Source organism: Cyprinus carpio, chromosome A7, assembly GCF_018340385.1.
Source record: "Cyprinus carpio isolate SPL01 chromosome A7, ASM1834038v1, whole genome shotgun sequence".
NCBI lineage: Eukaryota > Metazoa > Chordata > Actinopteri > Cypriniformes > Cyprinidae > Cyprinus > Cyprinus carpio.
Genome location: NC_056578.1, coordinates 15394396 through 15419994, shown reverse-complemented (window position 1 = coordinate 15419994; position 25599 = coordinate 15394396). Strand labels below are relative to the sequence as shown.

Here is a 25599-nt window from a genome sequence, read left to right as displayed (position 1 = left end):
CTGCAAATCATCCTAGGGGTGGCCACAGGGGTTTTATACTTAGAAATGATAATATTAATAATTAATTACATTCATATAGCGCTTTTCTAGGCACTCAAAGCGCTTTACATTGTGTGTGTGTGTGTGTGTGTGTGTGTGTGTTGGGGGTCTCCTCATCCACCACCAGTGTGCAGCATCCACCTGGAAGATGCGACGGCAGCACAGTGCGCCAGAACGCCCACCACACACCAGCTTATTGGTGGAGAGGAGACAGAGTGATGAAGCCGATCAGCAGATATGGGGATTGTTAGGAGGCCATGATGGTCAGAGACCAATGGGCAAATAAGTGTGTGGTTGTGGTTAAAGTTTAAAGATAAATCTAAATGAATTGACAAATTTCATAAAACTAACTTGTGGGATAGTATGTGTGTGTTTTTGGTTATTATTTGAGATTTGGCCTTGAAAGACTCATGACAAAGACTTGATACTTGCATGTAAGTTTATTCAGTGTTACAAAAATTTATCTCAACCTGAAAACGACTGAAATATAAATTTCTTTTAATATTAGTAATTCATTCTTTTCTTTACATAATGTATTGCAATCTGCTTTAAGCTATTTTACATTACACAAAAATGACGAGATTCCTCTCAATCGCACTGGAAAGACTGGAAACGATAAACTATTAAAATGTAATCATTCTGTTGTATCTGGCCTCAAAGGGCTGCTCTCCACATTTCTCTGCGGTAAGGGACTATGTCCTAACAAGTGATAAACATGTCCTTGATCAGTCATGATACCTTGTGTCCATGATTTGGGTTGGCCTTGGTAAGACTTCCACAGCCGGCCGTATAAAAGGTCTTTTTTGATCTTGGCATAAAGTTTTGAGCGGTCAAAGCCATTTGGAGAATTTTGAGAAGCTGGTACATCAACTGATTCTTCAGCAAATGTCTAAAATGAAGGATTTACATTTTAGGATGATTTTATTATTGATATTAAAATATGCAATAAAAACTGTAATTAAACAAACAATAAAAATATATGTAATATATTTAACAATGGTTTTATTATTGTTATTACAATATGTTAAAACAATATATACTGTCTATTTTATAATGTTGCCACGAACAAGGGTCATGAGAATTGGCAGCTCTCAAACTTTAACCACAACCACACACATTCTTTAGAAAATAACAGGAAACTGATACCTTAAATGCAGTCACTTGCTATATTAAAGTGCATTTGAGATCGAAAGGAAATGGCACAGTTAAAAATTCACTATACCGCACTTCTCACACTGCAGTTTCCATTTCAGCTGTAACTGATGTTGATGCTTTTTGTAAATAGTCACATTTAGCATTTATAATTATAGAATGGTGTGGAATGAGCCCTTCAAATTTGCATGCCAGAATTGTTATTTAGAAGAATAGTTCATTATTAATCTAACTCATCTTAATGACAGAAACATTAACTCATTTAATTCATTCATTAGATTTTTCAAAATGTATCATTTATTTAAATTTATTCTGTATAGCTGTAAAGTCTTACCTCAGCCGGTAAGTCTGTCAGGTGTGTTCGTATTTCAAAGGACTTCCTCCTGCAAGGTCAAATTTCCCATGAGTTTTCTCTTAGATTGTTTTGTAAATAGGTTTTAAAGTGTTTAACATACAGGTTTTTGCTTTGTTTTTGGTCTTAAATATGTAAGTATAGAAATATTAGTCTTTTATTGTTTTGTGTAAATATATGTAAGATGTGACCTCTACCTTCTACAGCTGGTTTTTCTGCATAAGTAGAATAGGATGGTCAGGATAAAAAGGGAAAGAATAGTTCCAATGATCATTGCACCCAAATGTCCAAATAATCCCAGCCGTGGTTCTGGTTCCTCATATGTAAACTAAAACAAAAAATCACAAAAAAATCAAGAGTCCCAAAGGAACGGCAAGGTATGTATAGGACTACATGTGTAAGTTTTACCTTTTATCATAGATGTGTTGATACTGACATCTTTTTTACTGATATCAATGCACTGCTCAAGTTTACCCGAAGGAAATGTTATGAACGCACAACAGATTTGCACGCTCTCATTTGATGCTACTTTAATGAGAAGGGATGATGATGGATAAGGAGTCTGTTTGTTCTGGATCTTCACTTTAGGCTTATATTCTTGCATTATGTAAATTCCAAAACGTGGGTGATACGTGCCCAACTTGGTGCGATGCGGGCCTCTTAGCATCTCCCAATTGATTTGAGTCATATTTTCATCCCCTGAGAGGACACAGGTAATGTCCTGGCCATCTCCATATCGACCGTGTCTGATAGATACACCACTATTTGATTTGCCTGTTAAAGAACACAAATGAAAAGATTCACAGAGATTTTACGAGGATCACTGAGACATAATCCTAAAATTATTGAATTACGAATGCTTAGTAGAAAGTTTGTTGTGTTGTTACAGAAAAAAAAAAAAAAAAATATATATATATATATATATATATATATATATATATATATATATATAGATATATATATATATATATATATATATATATATATATATATATTACCAGTAAATCTTTATGAATATAAACTTGTTATTTACTGAAAAGAGGTATTGCCGCCTTCAAACATCTGAAGTCATTATGGAACCTTTTGTTTTATATTTAGTCTCAGAGGTTGCTGCTATTTACTGCCCTCAAAGATGCTTTAGAGAGAGCAGCTAATGACGCATGTTGAAACTACAATTCAGTACAAGCTGTGTTTTGAAGCAAAAAAATAAATAAAAAATTAAACTTGCTCTACAGTTTTAAAAAAAATGAAGAAAATTTTCACAAAACAAAAAAACAGTAAAATTACAAAGAAACAGTAAGTAATTGCATTGGAGCTGATTTCAAAAAACTGAAATAGTATTTTCTTGTAAAATATACTCTAATAATGTACACGTTTTGTTTACAACTTAGAAAATTTTAAGATGTTTTGTACAGTGTATTTAAATTTGTTAATCTTTGAAAAAAAATATCAGTGCGAAATCAATTGTCAGATCAGAAATAAATGAATCAATGTGAATTTTAAAAGTAAATTCTAAAAGTGAATCACAGCAACCCATTAATAAAAAGGTATTATACTAAGTAATATCATAATCAAGTGATCGATCATTTTCTTTATGTAAGATGTTATTAGTGAAAGTGCAGTTAGTCAGACAGCCGTCAGCAGTGCATGTGAAGGCGTTGGTTTATGCTTTTGTGAGCATTTGCTTGCTATCACTTTTTGAAAACACTTTTGATACATGATACATGTCTTCATTTACCATAGAATCATTTTTGTCATTCCATGGCTTTTCCAAATGCATAACAAAATGTAGCATTGTCTGCTCGAACTAATAACCACAGACTTTTTGGTTGTTGGTGCGCCTTTTTTAAATGCACAAATATACATTTTTTTTTTAGTTATTTCACACAATGTGCACTTACCTGATCCCAGGAAGGCAAGGACGAGAAGAGCGCAAAGAAAGTTGCTGCTCATGATTGTCGAGCTAAACCAACATAGGCTTTCTCTTCCGCTTGTTTCCTGTCTGTTTTTGTCTTTTTTGTGTTATTGTACTGAGTTCACACTAGACCTCTCTGCCTATCAGTCTTACCATCAGCTAATCTGAATGAGACTCTTTCCTCTTTGTCTTTTTTTTTTTTACTTTTATTGCCAACTCAGTCAGAACTTTGATATCTCAAAGACGGAAATGATGCTTGAACATGTGGGAGTTTCCACCAAGCATGTCTTTTTTTACCCAGAAACGGCTGTCACCTCAAGTTTAACAGTATTTATAAGTTTAACTAGTAAGTCTAGCAGTGTATATTTGATATTTAAAAATGAATATGCAAAAACTATAGTAACTTTTTATGCCTTGAGGAAATGGAATAATTTAATGGAAACTGCAAGGGCTGGCCAAATCAGTGGAAACATCCAGCAAATAGGTTAATGGAAAATGCATCGCCTTTTATTCTGAGAGGAGCTTTAATTCATAATGTAATGATGCCTTACTTCAACTGTAAGTGATATATTGCTGAGCCAGGAGGTTAAAGAATTTTACTACAAGGCGACAGCTGAGACGACCAGACACGCACACACATAAACTTCAAGCTAGGGCTGTCGACATTCTAGAGCAGTGCTTGCCAACCATATTTTATCTTACGATCCCCACAGCCCCCATTTGTAAGACTGACAGTACCCTTACATTAACACCAAACCATAAAGAGGTTCCTTTTAATATTTAATATCATTTAGTATTTTCATTTACTCTTGTGCTTTGCTGAAAATCCTTTAGCTACTTTGATGTTCCATGGTCAAAATTAACTGGCCTTTTAAAAATTGTTTGTAAATCTCTCATTATGCTATATTATCACTAAATCTTGTCTTTTTTTTGTCAACTTAATTGTTATATTTTACTTAGCACAGGTTTTGTATTTCTTTTTGAAAATGATTGATTAGGCCTCGATTATTTGTGCTTATGTACCTTAGTTTTTGACACTGAATCCAGTATTTGATCCAGTATTTGACTGGGAAGACAAAGAGTAAAAAAGTGTGTGTGTGTGTGTGGGGGGGGGGGGGGGGGGGGGGGGGGGTTATTACAGTGTAGGTGAAAATAAGAGACCTTTCAATAAGACACCTTGCTGTAAAAGAAAAAGTTTAAAGGAAATGAGAAAAAGCAGGTACATGGAAATGATTGGATTAGACGTTATGATTTGTAGAACAATTTTATTTTGTAGCAATACTATTACACTGTAAAATGTTGCATGTATCTGTTAAAGAAATCTTTTTTTTTTTTTTTTTTTTCAGATTAAGACCGGATTGCTTCTTAGGAGCCATTCACACATTATCTGTGAGTCTTGTTTGCTTGCTTACTCAAAAGAAATCAGTAATTTAGGATCAACTATACACATACATGTATTTCCCCAGTTTATTTCAAAGTTTCCAATATGTAAATGGAGCTCATAAGACAATGTTTAGACCATGCGCAATTTCCAGCAAGAAAAGCAATCTTCCTAGCAGATCATTTAGTGAATGTGTAGGTCACTCTGTCCTTTTGCTATACAGCCACCTTCCCTTTTCTCCTATAAATGGCCTTGGTCCTAATTTACACTCAGTCCACACCATGTGCTCTGTTGCTCGCTTTCTCTCTCTCTCTCTTCTGCTTTCTTACACAGAGACACACATAGTCTTTTACACACAAGCCTCTGCCCTGTTCTGACCCTCAATAAATCCATTTGAGTTATTTATGAGCCATTAACATCTGTTCCTCTTAAAGACTATTCAAAGCTTTTGGGGGGAAACAGCTTTGGAACCCGACTGTCTATACCATAGAAAGATTTAAAGGAAGACCTGGGGACATTCATTTACACAGACACATTCAGAAAGATGTTTTGGGCACTCTGATATTGTTTCCATGTATATTCACAATGCTTTTAAGATTCATAGCTATGTGATTGAGATTCATCTGATTGTGTTGTCTTGTAGTGTATGGGCTTAAAATAACATCTAGAATGAACATAGTCGAGGTCCCCCAGTGGCTTTGTGCTTTGTTCTTAAATCCAGTCTGCTTGATTATTTTCCTTTCTATTTTTATTTGACATGTGCGTCCTTTTTCTGTATCCTCTGCTTCTTCCTCTGACCCATTTTCTCTCCTACCATCTCTTTCTTTCTTCACCCCTCCCCCGTTCCCATCTGTCAGATGGACAGGTGTACATACAGAGGTTTAAGCACTATGTGTGGCATGTGATCATATGCTAACTAACACTATTTATTGCAGATATGTTGCTGTAAATATATATATTATGCAGTGCATAACTGACCATTTACTCCCACACAGATGTAGGTACAATACTTCTGCTTTAAATGATGGGTTTCGACAGACTTTCTAACCACTGTCAGCATAATGTGAAATTAAAAAGCACTGCATTGGACTGCACTGTAAGACTTCTGCCGTCTCCTTTTTAACTGCAGCCCTCTTCCACACTGCAATACACCGTGCTTCCCATCCCCCTCTATAGCTCTGCATTGCAAGAAATAGACTTTGGGTAAATTCCACTCTGATGTTGTCTAGGCCATTGCCATTATATAACTCACAAAAGGACATTGTCAAGAACTGTATTCATTTTTTTTTTTTTTTTAAGTTAGTACACGCAGTACCAATCTATAATTTTGGAAACTGTGTAATCCCACCACATTTGGTGTTATGAAGGTCCAATATTATGACTATACTTTGATTTGAACACCAGGAAAAGTTATAATAAAATTACAACCATAAAAACAGAAAGGGTAGATGTTTCTTTTTCGCAGCACACTGAGACTTCCTGACCATGATTTTATTATTATTATTATTTTTTATGTGGCACAATTTATAAAGCAGATCAAATATATGTTCTCTTTTCTCTTCATCATAAAATTGCAAACATTAATAAAGGTGATTAAATCATCACTTCATAAATGTCACTCCACCAAAAGCAACCATGTAAGCCCCAAAACACCAGGAATTAATTGAGTCGTGATGTCAGAGTTCTCGATTTATTTAATCTCACCTCTGATTTACTTATCTGAATTAGAGTGCAATGGATTTCTGAAATATTCATTGTAATCCAAGAACAGGTGGCATGGGTTTAATTCTTCGGACCTATCTTTAGCAGCTGTCCATCTCTCATTTTCTGTCTAAAGTAGGCTGCCACCATTTTTACCAAATATTTGAGACGTTCCCAATTGCCTATGTTTATTTAGAAATGCTCATAATGTCATTATAAGTCACTATTGTTCTTGTACAGCAGAAGAAAACTAGAGGTCAGTAATGTGAGGCTGCAGTGAAAGCTGCTTCTCATGTCAGCATAGTTCAGCAAAGAAGCTTCTCACGTTCTCCATTTGTCATTGCCTGATATATGCCTATTTATCCTTGCTTGACTTTCATAGCAGTGAGTTTGGTTCAGTTATTTTATGCTATAGCGCTATATCTTTTTTGCTTACTAAGCCAAAATGTTATTACATTATGTGTTGGCAGTGCATGTGTTCTCCATAATATAATGGTGCAAACGTTTAATGGATAACAGTGGAAATGGATAATTGTAGTATTTTAATATACTGTCACCATGCAGCACAGGGGTTATATGTTGCAAAGGTTGATTTTTGAGTGTATCAATAAAATAATAGCTAATCAAAGATTTAAAAAGGAGTTAAAAGGAGTTTCTTCTTGGCGACTGCGTGGCAAGCATTGTGTATTGTCAGCTGCTTGTCCTGGTATTTGGCTGTAACGTGATTTGTGTAATGTGTAGGTCACTCTGAAAGCATCTGCTGAGCTTTCTGATAATACACATTGTGATGCATATAAAGAAAAAAACCCTAATGTATGGCTTTCACTTTTTTTTAGAATAACTACAAATTAACATTGACAAAAACATTCACTTCCTTTTTTTTAACGCTTTTGAATTCATTATATGCCTTGATTGTTTAAAGGTTGTTTTCGTTTTTTTTCTCTTTTTTTTTTTTTTTTGTTTGTTTGTTTATTGCTAAACAGTACAATATACAGTTAGGTAAACACACACAAATATCTCTAACACTAAGTTTTGATTAACAATTTGGAAAATAAAACAATTATTCTAATACATCAATTCAAAACATCACTTAGCGAATAACATCTAAACTATGCTATTTAGATACATTTTGTTCATCCTGATACTGCATTGCAACTACAGTAAGTGGCTTTAACCTCACCAGTCCTTTTACAAATTCATTTGATCAACAAAATATTAGTCACAGGTCTTCATATAATGCCATTTGTTATCTGCAATATTTTCATTCTTGCAAAAGAATTACTGCATTACATCTGTTGCCATTAATTATAAAGCTCATTATGCTTACGGTGTTACAGTGATAATGACAAACAACATAGTTAACACTAGTTAAAATGTTAAAAATGTTAAATGATTATGCACAAGGTAAAGTAATACAAAAAACACAACAAAAGGTTGAAATTAACCAAGAAACTCAAAAAGACTGCAGTGACTCCATCACATATTATGGTTTTGGGCTTTTTTTAAATGGCAGAATGTACACATGACAGTTGTGTTTCCATGGGATTCATCTGGATTTCTACTGCATTCAGTGTGATCTTTGGGAAACTATAAATAGAATTATTCGTCACACTTGACAGCAGAGACAAAGCTCTGACTTTAGATGTTATCTCGATGTTTTTACATCAGTTTTACATCATGTTTTTACATATTGTTTAATGTTACAGAAAAAAACAAATATGTAACAGAGCACATAGACGTCATGGCCAGTGGCATATCCATTACTTAAATAAGATGAGGTTACTTCATACCATATGCCTAGTCACACTTTAAACTGATTCTGGATCATCCTGGGTGATCATTCTGGATCATCCAACCATCTCCTATACTAACATTCATTGGTACATCTAACATTTAGTAAAGGCAAATTTAAATTTAAATAGAATGAATTAAATTCAAAGAATAGGGAATTAAATGAATTTGCAAATAATTTCTGAAAATGAGTGTACCAGCCAGGATTTGTATTCAATTTAACAATGTACTCAATATAAAAAAAAGAAAAAGAAAAACTACAAAAAAAGGAAGAAAGAAAAAAGTATTAAAAAAAAATAAAAAAAAAACACAAAATAGCAATACTAGCATAGATAATAGCACGTTACATTTTTTAGTTAAACTACTGTCTACACATAATGACCACTGCTGTAATGTTGATTTTAACAAGTGACAGTTTCTAGTTTTCGAAACATTTCTAAATATATATTGTATATTAAAATATTCAAGCCGAGTTATTTTTTTAAATATACAAAGAAATAGGTATATAGAGATGCACACAATTCCAACAACATACCGCAAGCAAAAAGAGGAAATCAAATGATCAGTGATCAGACTTTTTAATCCCTTTATACAATTAACAAAGTATAGCCTATAGTCTCTAAAAAATGTATATCATGGCTAAAAAAGAAGAGAAAAAAAAGTTTACTCCTACTATTTTCAAATACCCTGTCTAGACTTCGTTTATAACATTAATTTGTCAATTATCCTGAGTTCCAATTTGACAGGTTTTAAATGTTAATATATTAGTACAGGGTCTTTGTGCTCAGTGTAAATCTAAATGCATGCTCATTGTAAAGCCCTTCCCCACCCACTCACACAACATGCACATTTCAAAAACCTCTCATGAATTATAAGGTTTTTTAAAAATTACTGTATTTAAAATAGTTCTGCATCTCTCACAATCTTTGAAAAAAAAATGAACAGACAAAGGTAACAAAATATTTAAATATTTTCCATTAGTTGTCACATCACTGCTTGAGAATAAGCAGTCATATTGGGTAATTAAAAAAAAAAAATCTTTAAAAAAAAAAGGAAAACAGTTTATCATAATCAAAATGCCTTTATAGCATTGAAACTGTATTCACCCTCTTGATTGACAGTTGGCTATGAGTTCTTTTTTTTTTTATCTCATTTCTAAGCAATAGTTTCCCATCATAGGTTTTTTTTTATATATATATTCTGCACAAACACACAAAACATGACACCCAGTTTGTATCTAGGGCTAATGGGAAGACTTGAGTGAAAACAAACTCAACAGCCACTGCTGCATCAAGAGAATGGATGACATGGACATTCAAACCACCACCTTCTTGAGGTCTGTAGAAAACATGGTCCCTGCTTTGCTGATAGTGGTAAATATGTCCATCAGCGGTTTCAGACAGGTACAGCGTGGGTTTTTCAGACAATGGTCATTAAGCAGGATCTTTATTACATCTATAAAAACAAGAGCACACCACTTAAAATATCCTTGAATTTAAAAACATTACACAGATAGGCCCATGCTCCTATTCTGATTACAATATTTATATATATATATATAGCACGATCCACTGAATGACCATGACTGTTACAGCAACCCATATTGATGTTTTATGAAGATCCCCACTGTGCTTTGGAATATCTACATATCTACAGTATAAAGTGCAGCACATCAGAACAGCTAGATGAATGGTTAATCCAATCGGATTTGGATGATTCTGACATGGCATGAGATAAAATACAATTTGCATTAGGATCTAGTTCCATTTTACCTCCAAATACTGCATTAGATTTGTAGATTAAATGTAACAAAATAGCTTAGTGCACCACAGGTGAAAATACCCGTGTGATTTAGCCATTTCAGAGGCATCTGTGTATAGACACAGTATATGTTTTTTTCTATGGAAAACAACAAAGGGAGAAGCAGAGTTGAAGCTCTGATAGTGCAAATCAGCAATTCAACTGATATCACCTGGATAAGGCTTTCAGTTAAGTTTTTAACGTTGAAATAGTGACTTGGAATAAATAAAAAAAAAACCTCCCTGGTGGTTTTCCCCTCGTTCACAAAACATACAATACACAGCTGATTCTAATACACATAAAGCCCTTCATAAACATTACAAAGCAGTCATGAAAATGAAAAACAAAAGATGCCATCGTGAAATAAACAACATAAAAATCAGGAATAGGTACTGAGCAGCGTGGCAAAGGACAGTGCATTTATATGACAAGGCTGGAACCCAGCCTTCTTATTTTAACCTCTCCTGCTCACTCTTTCCATGTGTCAAACTGACGGGGATCAGGTGGAAGGTAAAGGGAGTCTGGGGCGAACCCTTGTTCTATGCAAGATGACACTCTCGAGATCCAGTTTCACTTACTCAGAGCCCTGAAACTTTAACTTGCCCAAAGTCACACAGGATAACAAGTGTCTGAGTATATATTTGTTTTCATGTGACTTAGCACTCAAGGTATTACTTTAGTGCTGAGTCTGATAAACCAGAGCATAGGAAATGCAGATATCCTGGTCTAGGTTGGTCTATCTGTGTTGTCCTCCTAAACAGTGGGTTGCCGCTAATTACGAATACAAGGCCTCTCTTACTAAAGACGATTTCCCTTTTTTTGTCACATATACAGTGCTCTAACTAATTCCAAGTCGAACTGTTGTCATCTTTACAATACAAAATGAATGTTTACTCATTTTTAGAGCCGTAACTTGATCTGGATCACGTCCTCTCCTCGCCACCTATTCCTAGCATAGCCCCGGCTTCATCTCTCATCTCCCTCAGCAACGGTCTTATTTTTCCATTCCAGAAAAAGAAAGTGAAAAGCCACTTCATAATTGAAAGAAATGGGTTTAAAGTTCAGCGAAACAAGGGGTTACATATCCTTTACATCTCTTCACCATTAGGTGGTCACATGCCTCTAATCTTTTATAGTCTCGTGGCCCTGGCACTAGGACCTGTGTAAAATATATAGTTACAACCTCCTGCACAATTCACTTATACTCAGAAAGGCCATTAGACATCCAAAGTGCTAAAAGGTGGAGCTGAAATACAGAAACAATAAATAAAAGAGAAATATTCTTAAACGATTACTTGAATACCAAATGTAACCGCTAAATATAGAGGCTAGTGAGTGAATAAGACTTAAATCTAAATGCACTGCGCTATGTACAACAGAAACACAGACCATACACATTTTGGATCTCTAATCCATCATGTCTCATTTTGACGAGTGCTATAGAGAGGAGAAAAAGACAAATTAATAATAGCATATCAGGGACACTTGACTCTAACATCATTTGTAGTTTTTTTGAAGGCCAACAGACACTGTTTTAATTTGAGAAAATTTAATTATCATGAGAAACTGAAACATTAATACAACTATCTATAAGTAAACTGATTTCCTCTGAAAGCACATGGCAGACATGAAGGATTTTGAGATTTCAGCCATGAAAGAATTTGAACAAAGAATCCCTTTTCAAAGCATCCCCCTTCCAAACAAACATATAAATGTATATATGTACACCTACTGTATACAAATGAGATAAACTGTCATTAGAATTAGAGTTAATAATCTGTAAAATGCCTTGACTTTCAGAATTTAAAAAAAAGACCATTTATAAATACTGACCGCATTACAAGTCCCACATGCAGCTGTCCAAATGAAGGAGGAGAGGAGGTCTCCTTTTCATCAGTGGATGATGAGAGTTCATACAAGGGCACAAAATAAGTCCACCAAATGAAGTCAAACCAGACACATTATTAGTAAAACGAATACAATTCTTGGTTTTAGTTTAGTGGATACAGATTTAGATTCAAATCTGTATGAGAAATTGTGAGTGGACTCTGTGAGTTCTTAAACTATAAGTTATATTTCATTATATAATTCATTATATTTTAATTAGTAACAGAAATGTAACATTTAAGAAACAAAGAATGATGGATGCATTTGCTTGTGTGGACTGTGTCTCTTTCTCATTCTGACACAGTTCTTCAGGGAAAAAGCAACATGAAATCTGGGTTTGGGGCAAAGGAATTAAATATTGTTATAAATATGTCTAAAGGCCTTTTCTGTTCTTCTTTATCCATCTTGGTTATATTTCACATTACTTTCTTCACTTCAGGCCAACAGAAGGAGATGATGTGTCCAGTATCTTCTGAATTATGTTGATTTCCTCCATTCTTTTCCACTGGCAGATTGTGTCTGTCTTTTAACTTCAAAATGTCAGTTCAAAAAATTCAAAAACTCTTCATAGAGATGAGCAGTTGTCACTTGTTTTGCTAAGGTTTCCAATTGTCCTGATTCGTTTTCCTGGTTCCATGGGTGAATCACACTAAGTCAGCTGAAGATTTTTTTTTTCTTCTTCTTCTTTTATTGGAGCACTGGATTTGGAGGAATTTCCTTAAGATCATGCTTCTTCAGAAATGTCTATGATTACTACATAGTGATGTCTCAATTAAATTATAAACAATTATTTTTAATTAACTATAACAACATTTACTTATATATATATATATATATATATATATATATATATATATATATATATATATATATATATATATATATATAATGTATTTATTCCTAATTATATTTCCTTTTGTATTTACATGTGATCCTGTCATACAGTCAATTTATATAATTAAAAACAATTATACGTGTCTGTTTCATTGTTGGTTATTAATCATATCTAACTGTATGTACTTCTAGCAATATTCCAGTGTATTATTACAATTGCACTTCTACAGTTAGGTACAAATACTGATAGAACGTAATTTTAACAAACAGGTTCAAGTACTTAAAGCAAAAACTTGAGACTGTAACCTAATGGCGCTTTTCCACTGCGTGGTACGACTCGACTCGGCTCGGCACAGTTCAGTATGGTACGGTTTGCGTTTCCACTGTAGTTTAGTATCACTTTAGAGTGGGCGGGATTATTCAAATGTCGTTTTAGTTGCGCCGCCTCTACTCAAGCGGCCACCTCCCGCTCTCTCTCGTGAAGCCAACAAGGAAGTGACTTAAACTGTAATTCGTCAACTGGCCACTAGAGGCTGGCTGCAAAAGGGAGTCAATCCCATAGACTCCCCATGTTAAAATGCCCAACTTTACAGCAGAAAAAAAACGTTTACAGCCTGGTTCAAAAAATTATTTTGGTCTATATAGCTAATTTTGCCCTTCATGACAACTGTGAGGGGGGTGAATTTTTTTATAACTCATCCGTTTAAATTATATAAAGCCATAAAAATTTTGCATAATTAAGGGCGTGGCCACTTGAGTGACATGTGGATTGCCGCTGCTGACACTGCCGTCGAGCTAGGTGGGCGTGGCTTCAGCAACCAGCTCCCACCTTTTTGCCTATTTTCGATTATCCTGGAGTGACACACGGTGACGTGCTGCCAAGATGGCGACGTCCGCCTCCGCCCCACTTTGCGCTTCAAAAACGCTCTTCAGGAATCTACGGGTGACGTCACGGACACTAAGTCTATGTTTTTATACAGTCTATGCCTCTACTGCCATGACTCCTAAAAAAAAAACGTTTTCATTCCGCGTCGCTCCATCAAGCTCTCGTTGGATCCACTCCTCTTCTATCAACGAGAAAAAAACGTCTGTACTTCCGCAACAGACAACGAAACTTTTTGGTTGTTAAAAAAGGTGCGCACGTTCAAAACAGTTGCGTTCGATCGTTGGTTGGCTGTGCCGATTAAAATCTAACAGTTTGTGTCGCAAGTTCAGTGATGCAGGTAGTGACGATTCTCTCTGGCCAATCCGTGATCAGCAGAGTTTACACGTCACGTTTTGGTAATGGTACGGTTCACTTGGAACCTCAACCGAAGTGGTACTAAAAAAAGTACCAGGTACCATGTACCGTACCCAGTGGAAAACCCCCCAAATGTGAACCGTACTGAGCCATACCATGCGTACCATGCAGTGGAAAAGGGCCATAAATGTATAAGCAAGTTCTAAGCCAGACATTTATAATTTGATCCCGCATTTAAAGCACTGCAAAGTACCTTTAGAGGAAGTATTACTAATTTTTCAAGGAGCATATTAGAAAGTCTGAAATAAAAAATTTTCCATGTGGAAATTTTTAGTATTTTCAGCTTAATTAAAGTTGCCTTTAAAGACCATTTCGGTATCCATATGGGCAGCCTTTTATAAAGTCCTAGAAATTTAGATTTTTTTTTTTGTTTTTCCTCTAAATACCCTAGCAGCTACAGTGCCACATTCTGAAAAAGCAACAGACAATAAAGTGTGACCCCCTTTTTTATCATAAAGTGCCCTAAAGTTTGTGCAGTTTTCTTTACAACTCAGCATGAGTAAATATGCTTACACTGTCAGTGATGCTGACAGAAATGAAAGGGCATGGAACAATTTGGGTCCCTATTTTATATGATCTGAAACTGCTTCCCTCTTTTCCAGTCCCTGTCCATTCAGCGCCACCGTTTACAGTACTGAATATGGAAATAAATGAAGTAACCTAAACAAGCGTCTACTACTTTTATTCTAGTTTGTTCACTTTTTTAATTAATTATTTAATTGTTGTTAAAATAAATTAAATCCTATGAGAGCATTTTCATTAAGCGGAATAGAACTGAAGTTTTTTTCGTCCCTTTATAGTAGATATATTAGATAGCAGATATATACTATTTTTTTTAGTTGCCATATTAGACGGAGATATTAAAGTTCCTTACGTTTATGTTGGTTTGGTGTCTAATTATAAGGGAAGGTGTTTCTGATGCTCCTCGACTAAACGACATCAGACTCCACGACACACTGCTCTGTGTACTCCTTCACCAGCTCCACTTTAAGGGTTTCCCTAAAGAAATCAGCCATAGGCTTCCACAGCGCAGGCTCTAGGAACACCTGACACATGACGTAACCCTTCAGAGTGCCAGTGTGGCACCTCAGGTGACACAACAGCTGTTGTATGGCCAGAGTCAGGTCTTTACCAAACATGTCGATGTTGAGGTAGTACCAGTCATCACCAATTGGCACATGGAATGGGAAAGTGCACAAGCTGGCCATGGTTGGGCACCTGGCATCATCAACCATCCAATCAATATCCTTCTTCAGCAAGATGGACATGTTGCTAGGCAGAGGCTTGAAGGGCTGCCAATCTTGAACGATGGTGGCATTGGGAAGGACACCCTTCATTAGAACATCGCTTAGGAAGAGCTGATGCACCTCTGCTGGCTCCAAACGGATCGGGATGTTTGTGGCGGTCAGACCCTCCCCCGCTACAGTGATATTAGGCCCAAGATCAGCAAGGCATAATTTTAGGTCTTCAGCACGGAAGCGCACCAGGAGGATTCCTTCATATTTTAATTAGGTGGCAGAATGAAGACAATGTGGCTTTAGCTGTTTTAGTTCAAGATCCGAACCAAATGTTAACACTTTATAGTAAATGGTTCTTACCTGTTTGGTGATGAGCCGGTACTTCTGGAAGTCTTTTGGCCCCAGCTGGTCATCTCTTGTCAGCCTGCTGACTTTAACGTCGGGGTACTTGGACTTAACCAATTGAGAGCAAAACCGAAGAAGTACCCCTGCCACACCTTTCCCCCTCTCCTGGGGGGCAACACGAAGCCCTTCCACCAGCATGGTCTCGCCATCATCAATAACACACACTGACTCCAGTGCAATCTGGAAAATGTAGTTGCATAAAAAGTGAGTTATTTCTACGATAGAGGAGAGAGAGAGTTTCATAGTGCTCTTTTGTCATTTCTGTCAGTTTCATTTTGGGCTGCACAATTAATCAAAATAATATTGAAATCGGGATATGGCTTAGTGCATTTAGCACATCACAAAAAAAGTGTGATTTAATTAAATTAACCAAGTCTGTTGCTCTGTGTTTCAGAGTGAAGTGTGGAATTGTGTTCATTTACGCCAATGCACGGTCTGGTATTTTCAGTGTCTTGATTTTTTCAAGTTTAAGTCACTTACTACGTGCATTTGATAAAAATGTGCACCAGGTTCACTTTTTCACATTTGCAGAATTTCCAATATGGTTGTGGACAGAACTTTTCAGCATTTTGATAGTTTTGTAATGATCAACCTAAACACAGAAACTTAAAAGTCTCTCAGCAGTTTTCTGCCAAAATAATAGCTTGATGGTTCACCCTTGAAAAGTAAAGAAATTAAGACACAAATATTAGTTGTGAATATAAATATGAATATTCCTTTTTTTTACAGTACAATTGTATTAGTACAAAGGTAATGTATGTCTTTTTTATATCAATTTAAAAATTACTGTCATAAATTTTTAAAAATCTGATTATGAAAACGTTATATTTTTATTTATAGGTATTATTATTATTATTCTTACTTTAAAGTCCTAGTTTAACATCAGTGCAAAGCCATTTTTAACAATTTTAATCTATTTGAAAGAGGTGTGAATTGGTTTATGTACAGAGTGTTCCTAAGACACTGTGATGTCTTTGCTCTTTTGCATGATGTGGCCAGGGTATTGTTCAAATATCCTGCATGTTCTTTACATGTTTTGTCCAAAATATAGTCACATGAACTGCTTAAACTGATAAGCGATATTAACGACGCCGTTGTTTACAATACAACCGGAGCACATGCCACTGAGGTGAGGGGCAGAACGTTTAGACGCCCGCTAGTGGCGGTTTAGCTAATCACAACACACTGGGCTAGCTAACCAATCAGAGCCCATCAACTATTTCTATGGGAGGGACTTCATAAAATAAGAAAATTATCAGACCGTTTCTCAGGGACAGAGCAGTGTGGAATAAAGGTAATTATGTGAAAAATAATGCATTTTTTAAAAAACAAAGCATTAACACGTTATACTGCACCCCATAAACACAATCAAGCCTAGAAAAAAAACACTGAACCACCCCTTTAAAGCAATGAGGATGAAACATGCACTGCAACAAGCTCCTAATATCCACTTTCTTACCACTTTGCCTTGCTTGCGAGCCAAAATGACAATGCGGTTGCTCTCTTGCAGCCAGGCTTGATAGCGGGAGGGCAGATAGTCCAGGCCGCCATAGATATCCTTGCTCATGGCCATGATGTCATCAAAGTCCTCCTCCGTTGCCACTGTAAAATGCAGCCCGGTCTGAGGAGGGGCCTCAGGGAGCTGAGAGCAAGGCAGGCTGTTTTCAATCTTCATCCTTAGAGCTGCAGCACAGTCAATCATGGAAAGAGATTTACAATGAGATTTCAACTTCTATGATCTGTGACCCAAAAAAGAGCTTCCATGTGACATTTTACCTTCAACTTATGCACCCTTTGTAGATGTTATTTCCCTTTTCTTTCTTTCTTTCTTTGTTTTTTTTTTTTTTTTTTTACTTTTCAAGGATATCAGTATAGAACCTTACAAAACAAATTAGGGATGCACGATATTATCGGAACATTATCGGAATCGGCCGATAAAGGCTTAAAATGTAAACATCGCATTGTCCGATTAAAAAAAAAAAATTATGAATATTAGATGCATAATTAACTCACATGTGCTCAGGGTGTGCTAGCGATAAGATCCCATCAGCAGTGTGGTCAATCTTGAAGCAAACTTTTGTATGAATGGTGATTACATTCACTGTTTTGGATCGCAGAATTTAATTTAAGAAAGTTTGTACAGAATGACGCCTCTGGTGTGTGATAGAGTCAATAGTCACTAGCACGTGCAGCAGCAGCAGCAGCAGCACCAGGAACAGCAGGAGCAGCAACAGCCTCCCCTGGGTCCTAATGCTCGTCTTGTAAGGCCTTTTATTCATGTATGGTAGCACTGTAGGCCTACTTGTAATAAAATGAAAAGTTAAATAGACAAATGGCATTAAGACATTTGTGTTTCTGAATAAAGCAAGCAATAACTGATGTCATAAAATCACAAGTCTGTTTTGATTTTTAGGTCAGAAGCTCTAGCTTACATTAATAAAAAAAAGTCATGACACTTGAATAATTTTAATATATACAGATTTAGTCATTAATATGTAATATATATATATATATATATTTTTTTTTCCAAAAGGATTGAATACAAAGAGCTATAAAATATTTTTTGAATTTTTACAGCTCTTTTGCTTTAGACCATCTATTAATGTTAAATCTACAAATAATATGTTAAAGGGGACATACACACAGTTTCTGCCAATGGAGTACCTATGGAGTAGTATTGCATCCTTCATATCTCCAAAGAGTCTTTAGTTGTATCAGATTTATAAAAGACAGATACAGCTTCACGCTTCTCTCCGAAAACAGTCAAGCTCCTGGAGGCGTGCCGTGGGTGGAGCTATAGAGTCAAGAGTACGTGAAGCTTTTGCGTAGAGATTGTCCTCAAGCTGTGACATCGACATAAGTAAAACAGTAACAAAAACTTTATTGACTTAAATTTAATTTAATTTGTTTATAAAACATTCGTCACCGAAATGCCAAGAACAAACAAACATACAACTTCTTTGCTGCCCCAGAGAAACAAAGTGCATCCACTGTTCCCTTAACGCTGGGTTCTTTGGGAAGCTGAACAAGGTTATCTTTCACTCATAACCAAAAACACACTTCTTTGGTGACTGTTGATTTTTTGTGGTCTTAAAATAAAATGACAAATCCTTCTCGAGTAAGTACTGTGCAGCACTGCCAATGACTTCTGTAACCACAATGAAGCACATTGATGGGCACGCTCTTGCTCTCACTCTGTTTGCTCACACTCTTCCGGGAGAATTGACCATAAAAGGAATTCCACCCTTTATGCTGAATACAGGGCCATGCTCTGAAAAAAACTTTCCGAAACCCTGAAGAGGTGTACTTGGCACAGAAATACTCTGTTATACATCCAACTCGTTTTTGAAACTTTGGCCATGTTTAGCATGAGAATCCGACTCTTTAACAGTTTAAATAAGTCAGAATGCATGAAACAGAATTAGACCTTCCCTTTATGGTTTCAACGGCAACTGTCTGAAAACAACAGCAGAAATTGATTTTATTAAAGTTATTTTCAAAGCTTTCAATATACTTTCATTAAAAAAAGAACTTTAATAATGTTTATTAGTTCTAACAAATAAGGTTTTGCTTAATACTAACCGAAGTTAAAAAATTATTTGTTATCGGAAAAATCTAATATCGTGCATCCCTAAAACAAATCATGTGAGGGTTGTCATCAGCTCAGAACAGTGCAAGGTTTGCACCTATGTCGCAGTGTTTATCTTACTGTGCCAACACGCCAGCCGGTTGGCATCAATAGCGGCAACTTGTAACCATGCCTAAATGCAACAGCCAACGCACATACAGACATGTCCACCCCCTATTGCCAGAACCCTTAATCCTTTTTTATAATTCTCACTGAGCAGCACTGCCCTGGTTCCCAGTGGAAAATAAACATTTTTTGAAAGGACTTGGGAAATAATGGTGCGAGACGTCCAAGGGAAGGTAAAGCGGATGGTTAGGCAGATGTGTGCAGGCACGCATACATGGCTAGTGAGTGTTGGGGAAATAAAAGGCTAAAAAAAATCTGTGCAGTGAGAGTAAACCTGCGAACAAGTCACAGAGCAAACATTGTTTGCACCCCCTTGGGCACTTACCGGTTGAGAAAGCCCTGGTACTTTTCCATTGATGCACTTCTGTAATGGGAAAACCCTCCATGTCCGAATGCCTATTTGGGTTTGGCAAACATGTATTGGGTAGGACTTTGTGAGGCTGTGAAACAACCATTCATTCATGGCTCATTTGCCAATTGCTATGCAATATTTGATTTCCAAATTTCCATGTGACTGTCTTTCATTTGTCCTTCAATTGGTAATGGGATAGTTTGCTTATACTGAACAAATGTCTGATATTTCCATTGGCTGAATCAATTTCTTTCACTTTCCCTAACCTAACTCATGTCCTGTCTATATCTGGGTAACCCTTATTAACCCCACATTAATTTAGCACTCAAAATAAGAGAATGAAATATCAAAGCACCAATTAGCAAATTCCATCAGGTTAGTGCAATCTGTGAGACTGGATAACAGTCTCTTAATGAGGTCCAAATAATATTTTATTATTATTATTTATTTAGTTTCTTTTAAGATGCCTGAAAATATACTTAAATATTTTATAACTTCTCTTTGGTTGTTAGCACCAATGTGTTAATTAGCGTTTGTGAACATGCAGATATTGTGTATGACATCTTCAAATGAGATGTGTTATATAAATGCAAAAAGTCCTTCATCACTGTTATATCACAGGGCTTGTCATTTCTCCATGGGATAGACTTTGTGTGTGTGTTCACGGTGTGTGTGTGTGTGTGTTCACTGCTGTGTGTGTGCACTTTGGATGGGTTAAATGCAGAGCGCAAATTCTGAGTATGGGTCACCATACTTGGCTGTATGTCACTTCACTCACTTCACTTAATGTTGCCTCAGGCAGAGTTATTACAATTACATCACATTGAAGGAGAGGATGAATGTGAAAACGTATAACATAGGCAAAGGCAAAAAGGTGCTTTAAAGATACTTGGAGTAACAAAGTAACAAAGTGTGAAGTCAAGAAATCACGGGCCAAAAGGCAACTTTAGCATCTGAGATTAAAGGGGCAGGGGCTCGAACCCCACCCTGTGCAAGCCACTGATTCAGACATTATATCAATTCATGCATTCCCTGGAAACCATGACTTTGGTGTTGCTAACACTGCCACCACTGTACGAGACACTTCCCATGCCCCTGTTCTGTGGTTATAGATCTAGTGTGGTAATGTCAAAAGGTTTTATGTTCAGTCATTGCAAAGAGTGATCTGTGCACTGTAGTCAAACACTAACCCTGGGGGATAAGCTTTTTAATAAATGTACTGAGGATTGCTTTGCTTTTGAGTAATCCAAAGGTTGCGAGTTTGAATCTCGGGCAGATAGGAGTTGTAGGTGGGGAGAGTGAATGTACAGCGCTCTTGATCTTTTCCAATATCATTACTGTGGTGCTTGACTGAGGTGAGACCCTTGAGCAAGGCACTGCTCCCCGGGCGCTGCAGCATTGGCTGCCCACTGCTCCGGTTGTGTGTGTGTGTGTGTGTGTGTGTGTGTGTGTGTGTGTGTGTGTGTGTGTGTGTGTGTGTGTGTGTGTGTGTGTGTGTGTGTGTGTGTGTGTGCGCACACTTTGGATGGGTTAAATGCAGAGCACAAATTGGGTCACTTGGCTGTTTGTCACTTACGTCACAACCAAGAAGTGATTATTACCCAGTTAACCCTTGCTCTCACTTTCTGTTCAAATTGTGAGATTATTGCACACTGCACAGCTGTAAGCAAAGACAACTTAATGTGCCCCTACAACATTTAACAGAGACAATGATTTGATGGTGTAGTGTCTGACCAGACTAGAAATTTGGTACTGCTAAATACTGGGCTTCTATGGAAAGAACAGGTTCAGTCTGATTGAGCTTGCACTCATTTGCATCTCAAAAGTATATTAAATAATATGTCAGTCACAGTATAAAAATGACCATAAGTAATATGTATACTGGTGTAAATGAATTGGGGGAGAGTAAGGAAATTCACATACATTTCACTCAAAATATGAACTTCAAAAGGAGGTTGGCATACTCTGAGAAGATCAAAAGGTTGTAAATAAAAGTGTAATCTACAAGGAAATTTCTGTCCCTGTTCTCTCTACAAGCTTATTGTGGCAGATTCACATAATCGGAACAGATAAAATCCTAATCATATTATCCTGTTTACCTGCCCTTTGCTTTGAATAAGAAAATCATGTATTCATCTGAGCATGAAACTTAATGTCGTTACTGTATATATATATATATATATATATATATATATATATATATATATATATATATATATATATATATATATATATATATATATATACATATATATATATATATAATCATAGAAAACAACACTGGATTGGATAAACTATGATAAAATATGCAGGATCCTCCGTTCTCATGCATTATATAAAATAGCAGTTAATTAATTTTATCATCCTATCTCTTTAGCCTTTTAAATTCCTGTTTCTTTCTACGTCCTCTCCCCTTTTATCTCTCTGTCTCAATCTATTTTTAGAGGACAATACATTGCATTTACAAGTTCATTAGACCAGAATATGGGAGCTCAGAGCTTTTATGAAAATAAAAAACGCTGATTTCATAATATTAACATTTTAAATGCCTTTGATACAATTCAGCTAGAAAGATGTTTAATATAGAGATTTAGAAATACCAATACACAAGTGTTAAATATGGATCAACCTATGCATTATGTACTAGAGACACAATCCTATTAAACAAGTTTATTCTTAATGTTTTAAATACTCTCTTTTTTCATGCAGTGTCATTTTAGTGCCTCATGTCAGCATGAAATCAAATTGCCATTGTTTTAAACTGTCAATGTCTTATTATGGAACACACACTTTAGGTCAGTGTCCAGTTGTGTCCTGTCCCATGTGCAAAATAACATAAGTGGAGTCAACACATACAGCAAGCTCTGTGTGAATATGTGTATTCTACGAATACAGGAGTATAGTTCACCCAAAAAGAAAACTGTCATTATTCATTCTCTCATGTTGTTCTAAGCCTGTTTGTTATTTTGTTTTGTGGAAGACAAAAGGAGTAATTCTGAATTTTCACTTAGCCCATTTTAATACAATGCCAGTTCATAGTTCATTTGGTTCATAGAACCAAAAACAATAGCCCATATGACTCATAAGCCATATTCAGAGCCATTTGACTGCTTTGATTTGATTTCCATCCTGCAAATTTGATCTGGTGCATTACATGCACTTTACAAGACATGTTAAAACCAACTGCGTTTTGGCATCTGTGACTTCCAACCTGGTGCAACATGCCAAGGTTAGTGTTAGGGGTTACCTCACACAAAGCTATCACATGACACAAGGCATATGAACTATTTTTATAGAAGGGTTTTGTCCTTTTTTGGAGCATGACACCCACGGTCAGCCATGATTGGATGAAAAAAAAAAATCTCCTATTGCGTTCCATAGAAAAAAACAATATTACGTGACAGGTTTGGAACAGCATGAGGGCGAGTAGGTTATGACTAAATTTTCATTTGTGGGTAAATCATCCCTGTATTCATCAATCATTATTGACAACATTATGATGAACAAAAACAATTTGCATGTTTGAAACATTATTCTTGATAGATAAAAATGTGTTCAGTCAAATTCAGACCATCAGGACTACATACTTCACTTCTACACATACTAGAAATGCACGGAAGTGTGTGTATGCAAAGAACTTAAAATGTGCTCGCAGTATGTGGAGCAACATCAAAAACCAAAAGTACCACCACAAAATGGGCCAAGCATGACACTAGCACATGCCTCGCACCACTGCAGCAGCTTGTCTGCACACCATGTCCATTAAATTAATAATAGGGCATGCTGTATGTCTCTTCTACTTCTCGCCGTTATGTCATGTACACTGGTGGTATGGTGCGTCAGCATTGGCATTCACGTGCCAGTGGAAAATAACAGTGATATGGGCCTGGCGAGTGGCGACTTCATGCAAGTCCTGATTTTGCGGCGTTAGATAGCATATTTTGTTGACCCTGGTACATCATTTTAAACCAAAAATGTAGTCTTGACCATATCCCTACACCTACATCTTAACCTAACCTTAACTATTAGTATTCCCAGAAATCAGAGGAAATTATAGATGAATGGCACTGATACAAGCACCAAAAACTGACTGTAAGCATAAAATGCATAAACTTGTTAATCGCAATGTTGTTGCAGGGTGGTTCCATGTCGCACTTGACTTCACACCGACACGAACGAACAAAACTGGCACAGAAGGACATAAGCACACTGCATCCGTTAATCAAAAATCACGCATCGGCCTACATCAGATTGCAATAAGTACGCCACGAATTGTAGGCTACAAAGTCAACCATTAACATTTCTATAAATATAATATAAATACAACAGATATATAATGATATATTTAACATTTAGCATCTTTAAAGTCAAAGCTGTAGCGTTTTCTCAGCATCACTGCAATACGACCCCTATTGATTCGCCCCGCCCCCACTCACTCGAAATACAAAATTAAAGCAATAATCTAACACAAAGCCTTGCTAAGAAATCTTACTCTAAGGGCGCTATACATACTGCATATACATCCATATAATATTTCGTTGGAGTTTAAAATAAATCACCAGTATATTGTAACATAGATAAAAAAAAAAATGATGCATTGTCCATAACGTTTCGACACGTCAAGCAGGGAGGCAATAATTTCATATCCTCTATTTACAAAACAGATCCATTGTTACTATTATTTATATATACTAAATGTTTCATTCCACAAATGTTACGCTACCGGCATCCGGCATAAATTGAAAAACGTCGCACGCACAGACACCAAATGCAAATAGGCTACTCGACATGAATGCCAACATATAACAAAACCTATAATGGGGGTCTCTGGCAAATTCTTTGCATTTCATTCATTGCCTTGTCGTCTCTGAGAGGTATTAATTTGGGCCGTGAAAAACGCGAAAAAGGGTGAGAAGGACACAGCAAATGCGTGATGGTCATGATAATTCGAAGACGTGAAAATCCAAAGATTGTTCGAAGGCGTCGAGCCCTTGCCATACATAGACTACACGAGCAAAATCATTTCTAGCGGACACTGTGGACCATTTCACTTACCTCTGCGTCGCGCGTTGGATTTGTGAAGGATACAGGGGTCAGACTGACAGATGCTGAAAAGATGAAGGCTTTGGCTGCACTGCGGCTAGATTAAAAGCAGAATATTTAGATAATGCCGGTTCAGATTTACAGTGTATGAAGTATGAGGTCACTGTGAAGCCCCTCCCAGAATTCCCATCCCCATTCCCATCCCCCAGTAGGGAGCAGAAAGGTATGCCAACCCCCTAAACCATCACCCAATCATGATCGATCTCTCTCTCCTCTCTCTCTGCCTACCTCTCTCTCCCTCTCCATTTCTCTCCCAGTGTGTCCAAACTCTGTGAGTGCTGTTCTGTTGACTCAGTGCATACTTTGCTTTCCTTGGTTTTTGCAACTTAAATAGCTTCTACATACAAAGCTGAATTTGAGTAAATGTGCTTTGCATTATTGCATATACAAAAGAGATGGTACACAGGTGCTCGCACAAGTATCGAAATTGGTGACCTTTTCCAGCCCAAGGACCCCTTGGCAGATAGAAAGACAGAGCATATTATACATACTGAATATTGTATAAAAATTAATGTTGCATTTTAAGCCTGGCATAAAGCAGCATACATATAGCACCATATTAATATACTTGCAAGGTATACAAATACTTATTATA

General features: G+C 36.4%; 2 protein-coding genes across 3 annotated transcripts; both read right to left on the bottom strand.

The window, feature by feature from the left end:
- Positions 1-447: 447 nt before the first annotated feature.
- LOC109063424 lies at positions 448-4544 on the bottom strand. The gene is made up of 5 exons (XM_042759890.1): positions 3445-4544; positions 1952-2317; positions 1741-1873; positions 1526-1574; positions 448-928 (listed from the first exon to the last, which is right to left on the bottom strand). Exons 1-5 carry the CDS (start codon positions 3494-3496, stop codon positions 674-676), a joined length of 855 nt encoding a protein of 284 aa, XP_042615824.1. The 5' UTR covers positions 3497-4544; the 3' UTR covers positions 448-673.
- A 9292-nt stretch (positions 4545-13836) lies between these two features.
- Positions 13837-25127, bottom strand: LOC109050061 (histidine N-acetyltransferase-like). Of its 2 annotated transcripts, none has more exons than XM_019067736.2 (4): positions 24957-25127; positions 17255-17478; positions 15751-15975; positions 13837-15648 (listed from the first exon to the last, which is right to left on the bottom strand). In XM_019067736.2, the coding sequence occupies exons 2-4, from the start codon at positions 17468-17470 to the stop codon at positions 15082-15084; spliced, it is 1008 nt and encodes a 335-aa protein (XP_018923281.1). In that variant the 5' UTR covers positions 17471-17478; positions 24957-25127; the 3' UTR covers positions 13837-15081. The 2 variants fall into 2 exon arrangements, with proteins under 2 accessions (XP_018923281.1, XP_018923283.1); XM_019067738.2 differs by lacking the exon at positions 24957-25127 and adding an exon at positions 17809-18281.
- Between the last annotated feature and the right edge of the window lie 472 nt (positions 25128-25599).

Bases quoted from the DNA above. Each gene is read 5' to 3' on its own strand.
- LOC109063424 (XM_042759890.1), bottom strand. From the start codon at position 3,496: ATGAGCAGCAACTTTCTTTGCGCTCTTCTCGTCCTTGCCTTCCTGGGA. The intron at 2,318-3,444 runs GTAAGTGCACAT...GTTCTTTAACAG, and splicing joins CCTTGCCTTCCTGGGATCAG to GCAAATCAAATAGTGGTGTA. The intron at 1,874-1,951 runs GTAAAACTTACA...ATTTTTTGTTTT, and splicing joins CAACACATCTATGATAAAAG to AGTTTACATATGAGGAACCA.
- LOC109050061 (XM_019067736.2), bottom strand. From the start codon at position 17,470: ATGAAGATTGAAAACAGCCTGCCTTGCTCTCAGCTCCCTGAGGCCCCT. The intron at 15,976-17,254 runs GTAAGAAAGTGG...TACATTTTCCAG, and splicing joins CTCGCAAGCAAGGCAAAGTG to ATTGCACTGGAGTCAGTGTG. The intron at 15,649-15,750 runs GTAAGAACCATT...TTAAAATATGAA, and splicing joins ACCGGCTCATCACCAAACAG to GGAATCCTCCTGGTGCGCTT.